At 40.0% G+C, this 11006-nt stretch overlaps 1 protein-coding gene across 1 annotated transcript; it reads left to right on the top strand.

The window, feature by feature from the left end:
• The first annotated feature begins 4634 nt into the window (after nucleotides 1-4634).
• On the top strand, nucleotides 4635-10993 carry LOC108248409 (von Willebrand factor A domain-containing protein 7-like). Its single transcript, XM_037979182.1, has 13 exons — nucleotides 4635-4664; nucleotides 5769-5846; nucleotides 6615-6721; nucleotides 6823-7089; nucleotides 7536-7629; nucleotides 7726-7854; nucleotides 8550-8736; nucleotides 8826-8995; nucleotides 9225-9337; nucleotides 9435-9551; nucleotides 10268-10471; nucleotides 10553-10685; nucleotides 10821-10993. Exons 2-13 carry the CDS (start codon nucleotides 5780-5782, stop codon nucleotides 10991-10993), a joined length of 1761 nt encoding a protein of 586 aa, XP_037835110.1. The 5' UTR covers nucleotides 4635-4664; nucleotides 5769-5779.
• Nucleotides 10994-11006: the final 13 nt, after the last annotated feature.

The raw sequence follows: 11006 nt of genomic DNA, 5'->3' as shown, positions 1-11006 counted from the left end.
CTCCCAGTTCTTGGCTTGGTGAGCTCTTTCACCCAGCATCCAGGCCGCTGCAGGCGTGAGGCCCCGCAGGGAGGAGGATCCCGAGCCTTCTGGAGATGGAGACAAACCCCGATGGAGCTTGGCTGAAGAGCAGAAAAGAGCCTCTTCGAAGTCTCTGAGGTTGGAGCAGCTGAGGGCACGATCCACATCCAGCACTCCTCTGAAGGAACCTGCGTACCTTGTCCCAGAGACATGTAGAAGGAAACACATCTTTAGATCTCATGTTGCTGTCACCCCCTGTGTGAGCACTTTGCAATTCTCTCCTGTCTCTCACCTACTGAGCTGCGTTTTCCGGCGAAACAGCGCCGCCCAGCGGTAAACGGGAGGCATGGCCGCTTCAAACCACAGCTGGCCCAGCAGCACAGGTGAGATGGCTGCAGCTGCTGTCAGGTAGGTGCTGGAACCGTGCTCCCCCAGGTAGGACAGCAGGACCCCAGAGCCAGAACCCTCACTGACAGCAACCAGCACCGAGGACAGGTGGCGGCTGTGGACATATGACACCGCCTGAAAAAAGGGAGGTACAAACAACTCTGTCACTGTCGGGTTAGTCCTAAAACTGAGCCATGAGGTGTAAGGCAGCAGTGTCCAATCCTGGTCCTTGAGGGCCACTATCCTGCATGTTTTTGTTGTTTCCCTGCTCCAGCACACCTGATTTAATGGTTGACTTACCCCTTCAGCAGGTCTTCAAGTCCTACAGAGGCCTGTTAATCAAATCAGGTGTGTTGAAGTAGAGAAACAACAAAAACATGCAGGATAGTGGACCAGGACTGGACACCACTGGTATAAGGAAATGTTTTTGCCCACGTCTGTGTGCGTTTGTCTGTCTCAACTCCATCCCTTCTGATCTTAAAATGATCTTAGTTTAAAACTCTGGCACAGGAGGTGGCGGGTGATACGCTTTCCTTGAAGGAATGCTAGGCATTTAAATAGCTTAGGTTTTGCCTGAAACTGTTCATTTGACTCGCCTTTCTCTTCGTTTTAGGAGAAAGTCATTTTTCTACCTGCTCCAAATCAGCCGGGTCTCCAAACTCTGTGAGTCGTGCTGTGGTCAGTGGCGTCCCCGCCGTCCCTCGATGGTGGAACACCACCACGTAAAAGCCCTGCCTCGTGGCCTGGAGGGAAAGCAGCTTCAAGTGAGGGCTCATCCCTCCCCAGGACTGAGGGATGAGGAGGAGGACAGGAGGTGCTGAGGTGAAGCAGCCCAGCGCCTTCCTCCCATCCCACCTCTTCCTCATCGCCGCTTCGCCAAGTCTGGTCCCCACGGCCCAATCCAGAGCCACGACCCCACCGTCCTTCAGTAGCAGGTGGTCTCTAGTAAACTGTATGTTGTCCCCATGTTGTCCACACAGCTGGAAATAAATAAATAAAAGATGTGAGAAGAACCCTAAATAAAAACAAATGAATTAATTTATTCATACTGACTCTAACTAGACGGCGACGGAACCCAGGAAATTGTTCAGTAAGCACTGCAGAAAAATACAACCATTTATTCCAGCTGCAGTTCTACCAACATGCTCATCGAGCCCCAACTTATCTAATGTTTTGTGCCTGACGGATGATGAACTTCCTGTGTTGACTTTGGCAGAAAGTCATAAGGATAAACACCTCGCAGAAACACAACCTTCACCTCAGGCCAAATTTCTGACACAGGCTCAGATGTTCTGCTGATACCTTTTTTTTTCTTTTCTGGTTGAGCGTTACCTCAGAAAGACTGCAAACATCAACCTTGCCCTTTTTTTCCCCACCAATTATTATTAGGGAAGATTTTTTTTTGTCTTAGTTTGATCAGTGAGACAGAAATGGTTACAAAAAAAACTTTTCTTAATTTGCAATCAGATTTTCTACCGTAAAGAATTTGACACACAAAAAAGCTAAAGGCGTGGGCTCATTGTCACAGTTTGATGACACCAATTACACTATCTAAACTGAGTCAGGAGTACAACGCAGCAAGAATATCTGGTCAGTCAGTGACTCCATTTTAGATCATTACGCAGTCTGTCATTAAAATGTGCCGTTGAGTAATTGTCACATTGTTTAAAAGCAAAAAGGAGTTTACAACCTGTGTAATGAAAATAAAAGAGTTCACACCGTAAACTTTTATTTGCGTCTGCCAGAAATACCAGCATGTCCACATATAATCGCTGTCGGGACGTGCAATTTGTCTAATAAGCTTCCTAGAGCAGAATGACGATGACAGGGAGGCTCCACAGAAGACATACAAAAACAACTGAGACTGTTTACTTTAAACATTCATACAATGCAAATGATAAAGACCTATTATTACTTGAAAGAATGCACCTTGTCCATCATCTTTCCTGCCAGATTTAAACTAAGATCATCTTCTGATGAGGACTGACAGAGTTGTAGCTGTTTTGGTCAAACCTGGTAAATGATGTGAAATCTTACAACATCTTACAAATGATTCAGACTTTGTTTTTGTTGTGGTTTGCCACAGCTTCAGTCATCATATGAATATATAAATACAGCAACATTGTGAAGAAACTGTAGATTCTGCATCACGTTACAGAAAGTCTGCTTCCAGCGCAACATCTGAGACCATCTGCACTAGAAATGTGCTCATCAAGACCTTTGTTGAGTTAATAAGCTGAAGGAAAAAGGCTGAATTCTTTTCTTTTCCCATCAGTCAGAATGACTTGATGCTTTTTTTTAGCACAGCTTTGCCAAACTCAAACAATGCCTCCCTATAAATACAGAATGATTCACTTTTTAACTTGCTTTTCTGCTTTCACACCTTCATGACTATTACATTAATTGTGAAGTTCCCGACTACACATGGGGAAAAACAGTCCTATAAAGTGTCCTCATTTTCTTCTACGTGTAGCTATTTTAATTGTAGAAACACCTTTTGGGAGTATTTTTGTTTCACCTGGGGAAGGTGTTGTCTTCTGTCCTCGTGGAGCAAAAGGCTTTGATCTGTTAAATCTTAGAAGTTGGAGTTTGGTTCAGTCATTCTGGTTTTGGGGTTTTTGATGCTCAAATTTCTTTTTGTGTTTGCCTGGTTTGTCCAAACCCAAATATAACAATCATCTCATGAGAAAAAGTTACCTTATTGTGTATAAATATGCTTAGTTTACCTTGTTTATGTGCTTTGTTATTATAGCTCACCTCTGAAAACAAAGGACGATAATGTTTCTGCTCATGTCTCCCTGTGTTTGTTTGTCAGTTAGCATAATACCTCATGAACCAGTGGACTGATTTTAATGATGGCCACCACAACTAATTAACCTCAGCCGACCCAAACATGGCTGTGACTCAGTCAGCTCTGCAGATATTGAGCTAAAATTGCGTGACACATGGAGGAGTGGGAGTGGACTGACAGTAATAACTTCTTGACTACCAGGAAAATAAAAATCAGTAATATGCAGAGGGTGAGAAAAACAAAACCATTTGCATTTGCCTTTTGCAGTTCTACCAACATGCTCATCGAGCCCCAACTTTTTATCTAATGTTTTGTGCCTTACGGATAATGAACTTCCTGTGTTGACTTTGGCAGAAAGTCATAAGGATAAACCCTTTTTTTTCCCTCTGGTTGAGCGTTACCTCAGAAAGACTTGCTTTCTGCAAACATCCGCCTTGCCCTTTTTTGCCCTTCATCAGGACTGTGCCTTTATTGAATATCCATCCATCCATCCATCCATCCATTTTCTTTACCTGCTTCTCCATTCCGGGTCGCGGGGAGCTGGTGTCTTTCTCCAGCAGAGAGAGGCGGGGGACACCCTGGAGTCCATCACAGGGCTACATAGAGACAAATAACCATTCACACTCCCACTCACAACTAGGGACAATATAAGAGTTACCAATGAACCTAACATGCATGTTTTTGGTCTGTGGGAGGAAACCGGAGTACCCGGAGTAAACCCACATGTGCACAGGGAGAACATGTAAACTCCACCCAGAAAGGCCTCAGGCCGGGATGTGATCCTGCAGCCTTCCTGCTGGGAGGTACCTTTATTGACTATAAATCATGAGAAATTAAAGCCCTCCAACTCCTTAAAGGAATGCATATCACCCACCACCTTTCATTCCAGGACCTTAAACGCTGAGAAATGACAGAGCTACAGCCGATGTGGTCAAATCTTTAAAATAACATTATGTGGGCTCAGTAAAATCTTAACTTTTTGTCAAAGAAAATCTCAGAATTTAGAAAATGTATAAATAAATAAAAGCTCCTGTGTCCTTCTCATTTAACTTCTTGGACCCCAACACTTATTAATGTTACTGATGTTCTGAGACGAGCATGAACTTTTCCTAACGGGAACGCCTATTGCATTACTGTTATGTTCAGGTACCATCTCTGTCTTTTAATTTGCAACATTTATTTTAAGATGGATAAGCACTGTTTCATCATGATGAATGTTATTGTTTATTACTAAAAATAAAGCATTAGATCTTGTTGTAATAACATCCAGGCGTTCGGGATTTCATTTTAGGTCATAGTAAATAATCAATGACAGTCATGCATTTTTGGAAAGGCCACTCATCGAGCAAGTTACGTCAGACAAGTCCACGGAGACTCCACCCTGCTGATATAAAAAACCTAAACACAAAGGCATCAATCAACTCTCAAGAAACATTATCATCAAGACAGCAGCAACAGGACCAAGGTAATGACAAAAAAAAATTCACATTTCTGATTAGAATCAAATATATTGATCATTAAAAGGACATTTAATGGAATGATCTAAATGTTTGATTCAAATTAGAAATGTGAATTATTTTTTAATGCTATAATATCATTATACATTTATATAAACTCACATTATTATAATAACATCACCAGGTGAGGAAGATTTGTGTTCATAAGACTGTCACATGTCAGTTTGTTGATGTTTAGTCATTAAAGTAGCTTCTTTATACTTTTACCCTGAAAATCTAATGAAAACTAACTGACTTTAATGGTGCAGCATAACAGAATCCACATGTTCTTTCAAAAAATATATTTATTTAAATCTAACTTTAGTTTTATGTTCCTTGGTGGCATTTTGAAATCAGTTTGTCTCTTTAAGCCTTGGAAGAATCTGTTTCTTCATCGACCCCTCTCACATGTGGAGTTCACCAGGGATCTTTTCTTGTGCCGATTTTATTTTCCATTTACAATTAAAAAAAAAAAGGTGACATCAGTTTCTATTCCTGCAACACTCAGATCTGCCTTCAGTCTCTAGTTGTAACTGAAATCACTGTTCGACTGTCTCACTGAGATTACAACTCAGACGGCTTCAAACTTGGTCAAACCTGGTAAATGATGTGAAACATCTTTTAGTGCTCAGAGCATGTGTTGTGAATGAGTGTAGGATACTTCCACATCAGATTTTAGCTCCATATCTGTACAGCTGATTGCGCTGTAGCCGTTTTTCGATTTAATGATTCCTTGTTTTTAGTCATCCTGTGGTCCAGACTGGTCCACAAACGGCCCCTACATATCAGACGGGCTTCGACTTTCTGTGCTTTTAAATCTTTTAATTCAGCACAAGAGTTGAAATTATTCCATCTTTTTAATATTTATATTGTTTTGCAGAATTTGTTTTAGTTGAGGTCAGCACACTTTTGCAAAAGTTGCTTCGCTCAAATTTGAGAACACCAGTTTGCACAATTTCACATCAACCACTCTGGAGTCTGTCAACATACAGCTACAGTGTACACAAACACTGAAAATGTTTCTCCACGGGATGAAAAACCTGTAAAATGTGTCTTGTCCTTGTCTGTTCCAGGCATTGCAGCGATGTTTTGGTTGACTGGGTTGTGTTTCCTGCTCCTGCAGACTGGACTTCATGGTTTCCACATAACAGGTAATGAAGCTTATGGATGTTTGATGTTGTGTTTTCATATAGCAGGCTGTTGTAACACATCATCAAACCACACTCCCAGCTCTAATTACTTTTTTAGATATATTTAATTAACTATCAATACAGCACTCCACAAAGCTAATCTGGATAAATCCTTCTGTACTGTCTAATCAGTGCTTTAGATCACATTCATACACAGATGAAGCACATCGGAGGTAACGAGGGTTTCAGTGTATTCCCAAAGGACACTTCAACATGTGACTACATACTGCTGGAATTGAACTCCCGACTTCCTCGTTAGAAAAAGACTAACCACTGAGCCACAGCTGCCCCATGTCATAAAATTCAAAATTACTTTTGTTTTTTTCCTAAAAATTGTACAGTTTCTTAGTTTAAACATTTGATATGTTCCATTGTCAATAAAATAAGTGTTTATGAGATTCACAAATCGTTGCATTCTGTTGTTATTCACATTTTTGACACTATCCAAACTGTTTCAGACTTTTGAATATTTACAACAAAGCATACATCGGAGCAATGAGATTGTACATATCTGAAATGGGAGTTTCTCGTAGTAAGTTTTCCACTTCAGATAACCGCATGAATCAAAAGGTCACATCATTTGTCCAAGAAGGAATTACATTTGAGTCATCTGAAATCTTGGCTGTGGAAAGGATAAATGATGTTTCGAAGAGCTCAAGTGTTCATATACTGAAAAAGATTGTCTTCATCTATTATGTAATTTCTTTCTTTCTTTTTTTTTTTAAACAGGACATTCTTTCACTCACCAAGTCATCACAGAGAGAGCCCTCCTAAATGTCACAATACAAGTGTGCCGTGCTGTGGCTCTGTCTGAGGGCAAGGACTTCTCCTTTCCTGTGAGAATTACAACTACAGCATAATTATTATTTATTTTCATTCTGTAAGATAACCTGACGTGCAATAAAAAACATCTGTGAATGTGTGTATGTGTCTGCAGGAAACGCCTCTGTCTGGTCACTCTGTTGCTGCTGCATGTGAAGCACCAAAATCACTGAAAACTTTCCTCAAAACCATCACAAGGATAGTGTATGAGAACGTAGACATTTTCTTTTTGTCTAATGCAAGTTATCACTGTGACGACGAGAGGTTAACAGACGGACAGAAGTTAATTACAGATGGTTTGTCAGCCATAAAAGCTGCCAACAGCCAACAGAACTTTGCTTCAGCAACATCCACTCTGGGAAGAGTTCTCCACACCTTACAGGTATTTCTGCTCCATTTTCTTGTCAAACAAACACATTGCTTTCATGGAGCTACAGTATAGCAGGCTGTTGTAACACATGATCAAACCACACTCCAGCTCTGATGATTTTTTTAGATACACTGTAGAATTACTCCCAGGGCGATATGCATCCCTTCAAGGAATGCTAGGCCTTTAATCCTGATACTGCAATCTATCTTGTTCCAGCAGATCAAAGATTTACAGATATTTTTAATCTCCTATAGATGAGTTTTATTGCACCTCCTAATCAGCCAGTTTATGAGCTGAAATTGGACATTTTGACTGATGATTTTGAAAAAGACTATCTTTGCATTGTTTTTTTTTATATTCACAATGTTTATTAGTTTTCCAAAACTTGAATACAATCAGATATTGCATTCAGTTAGGCAGTGACAGCAGGTAATCTTGTCTCTGTTACCTTTTTAAAGGATTTCTACAGTCACAGTAACTGGGTGGAACTGGGCAACAACGCTCCAAACTCCAATATGATCAGAGCCAATGCCAACATTGGAACCATAGCAGGTAAGGGCATCACACTCACAGATTTACTAAACATATGGGATAATTTTAGTTTACTGTGAATTTCTGTGTCTCTCACATCCAACTTTGAATCTCCAGAAGCAACAAGAGCAACATGTCGCAGCTGTGTCGGAGATGACTGCACTAACAACATTTTGGAGGACATCTTGAATGAAAAGATACTTACTTCTGGATATTTTGCTGTGTTTTCCTCCAAAAAATTGTCAGGTAAGTTTCATTAAGACACCTTTTTTCAGATTACACTTCATTTAAACATGTAATGAGGATTGATCTTACAACTGTTAAACTGGTGTTTCATCAGTTAAATAGATGAACATGACAAAGAGCTTTAACTGCTTGAGATGTGGTCTGAAGACACAAGAACTCTGATAGCATCTGATAGCGTTTCTGTGTGACGTAGTAGAAAAACAGCTCTGATCTGTCTTACAAAGTTTTACTTACAAAAGAACAAATGCAGACAAAGGCTGAGAATCCAAAATAAGAGTTCGGGAGAGGGCAGGCAGAACTGTAACTGTAAAGCAAAACAAACATGCACCGAGGACAGGTTTTGAATGCTAAAATTTGGAAGCAAAAAAACAAAACAGAGGAGGAATATGCGATCTCATGATGAAACAGACTCAGGTGTGACATGGGACAGGAGAGCAGAACTGTCAAGAAGCAGATACTACAAATAAAGAAGGAAATGGAGATGCCAAAACAAATCAAAAGTAGCCAAAAAAGAACAACTGTAACTTAGAACCTAGAACTGTGACAGCTTTCCAACCTTTTTGGTCAAACAGAACCTGCACAATGTCTGTGTCAGTGTTATTGTTGTGTCTGATAAGTGTGTTTACGCAGCTTTTTTATGTACATAGTAATATGTGTTACAAAACAGATTTTTTTTTTCTGATGATGATAAACAGGAAAATGCAGCCATGGAGGTTTTGTTGATCGAACAAGTAGGACTGAGCCTACAGGTGGGATCAACAAAGACTCTTTCACCTCTGAACACGGACATCTCCACAGACAAGCAGCAGATGTGGCGATAGCTGCGACCAACGAGCTGCTGGAGGACATTCGAGGGGCTGCCGGGGACAAACCATTTCTTCAGTATTTAACCCTATATACTTGCTATTCATTATGTAGATTAACACGGAATGAACTATTTTTTACTCTGCATTTCTTTCTCTATCCCTCAGGATGATGGGACTCTTCAGAGGTAAAGCCCTTTGTTTTGCAATTGACACGACAGGAAGCATGAGTGACGACATCGAAGCAGTAAAGACGGTTACATCTTCAATAATCGACAGAAAAGTGGGAACACAGGATGAGCCCTCAGTTTACATTCTTGTACCTTTCAACGATCCAGGTAAGATTCTTATACTCTAAGAAGCACTTTATCATATTGTTAATACATTTTTTATTCTTATTTATACCCTCAGTGTTTTGCGTTTACTTCATGCTTTAACTGTCACAATGGAAACAACTCAGCACATTTTATTGAGCTGTGTTGTGTTGTTTGTAAAAATTAAAGATTACATATAAATTACAAAGTGGTGATAAATAAAATCATACGTGTATCTTCCACTGAATCCCAGGTTTTGGGCCACTGATGATGACAACAGACCTAGAACTTTTCGACACTTACATCGACTCACTAACAGCAATTGGAGGCGGAGATTTTGAAGAACTTAGTCTTTCAGGACTTCAGGTGCTCTCATAACGTTACAATAAGATATACACTCCGCAATTTTACAACATAAGAAAAGCTAAAATTTAAGAAATATTTCCATCCTTTTTTCATGTAGCTGGCTTTAACTGGCTCCCCTCCTTGTTCTGAGATATTCGTCTTCACGGATGCAACGGCTAAAGACGCATTCCTGAGAAACGCAGTGATTGCTCTCATAGAATCAACAAAATCAACGGTGAGTAATTCTGTGGCAAAACAGGACTTCTCTTCACATGCTTCACACTATAGATATTGAACAGTTCAGAAGTGCAGTTTTAGTGTGAAAACAGTAACAGTACAGTACATTGCCAGTCCATTCAGGAATTAAATACTTAGTTTGAGTCCAAATTGATCAAACAAGAAGGAAGTTATTGTGCATTTTAGTGGTAAAGTGTTATTCATCCAATATTAATATTCATAGTAAATTATTATTTTTCATTATTGCCAGCTACCAATAGTGAAAGGCCACATGAGAAGGCTCTTTTCTATTCCAACATGAATATGCACAAAGCAAGAACTGTAAAGACAGTTAAAAGCAGCAAAACATTAGCTAAAAGCCAAAAGTAACAAAAGGCTAGCTGTAAGCTAAAACTAGCAAAATATAGGTAGAATGTAAAAGTAGCAAAACTTTAGCTAGCAGCAGCAAAATGTTGGCTAAAAGACGTGAATGGCTACTTATGCAGAAGTAGTCAAATTGCAACACATATACAGAGAAAAAACAAAACAAAACAGGAAAACAACAGTGTGGAAACTGAATCCGCATTCACACAATAAGAAAGTCAAAAAGTTCTTGGAAAACTCCTAAAACACAGTTAACCGTCTATTTGAATGGAATTCTTGAAATGTTGAAGCTTCAACAGACATTTTGTGTTTATGTCAAATTTAACAGAGATTCAACTCATTTTCTTTCAGGTGAACTTCTTGCTAACTAACGTACTGCCTCGTCGCCGAAGACGAGTTGATGGCGACCGACTAGTAAACCAAGTGGCATTGAGTGAAGGCTTTCAGCTGTACAGAGACCTGGCTCGGGCTTCAGGAGGTCAGGTTATCCAAGTCACAAAAAGTCAGCTGTTCGAGGCCACCAGCGTCATAAGAGAATCCATCAGCATCTCTCTGGTAAGGACAAATATTCTTGTGCAGCTGTTACTGTTTCACGTTTTAAAATTTCAGCTACAAAAGTGATGATTGATTTTGCAGGCTCTGCTTTTGCAAGCAGCCAGGGACCCTGGAAAGACTGAAAATTTCACATTTGTCGTTGATGAGTCTGTAACAAACCTGATCATTTACATCACTGGGACTTCTGTTGATTTCACACTCATCGATCCTTCAGGTAGCACTTTAATATGTGTGATGCGTTTTACTAGCTGATAAGTACTGCATGGAAACACTGTATTGTTTCTGTTAGTTTTGCAAATGCTGATCCCTGTTTTAATTAGTCTGCATTATTTCTTGGCTTTGTTTAAAGGTATGATTCAAGATGAAACCAACCCAACAGGATCATCGATCATTTCATATCAGTCAGTGGGAAATTTCCAGACTCTGCAGCTACAAGCACAAGTGGGAGTTTGGGTAATAAGAATGGTATCGACAAATCCCTACAATCTGAAGGTTGTAGGTGAGACCTCTGTCATTACATGAATGGAAACTGTGT

Source organism: Kryptolebias marmoratus, linkage group LG13 (assembly GCF_001649575.2).
Source record: "Kryptolebias marmoratus isolate JLee-2015 linkage group LG13, ASM164957v2, whole genome shotgun sequence".
Lineage (NCBI taxonomy): Eukaryota > Metazoa > Chordata > Actinopteri > Cyprinodontiformes > Rivulidae > Kryptolebias > Kryptolebias marmoratus.
Note: the sequence above shows the minus strand (reverse complement) of the source record. Positions and strands in the feature narration are given on the sequence as shown.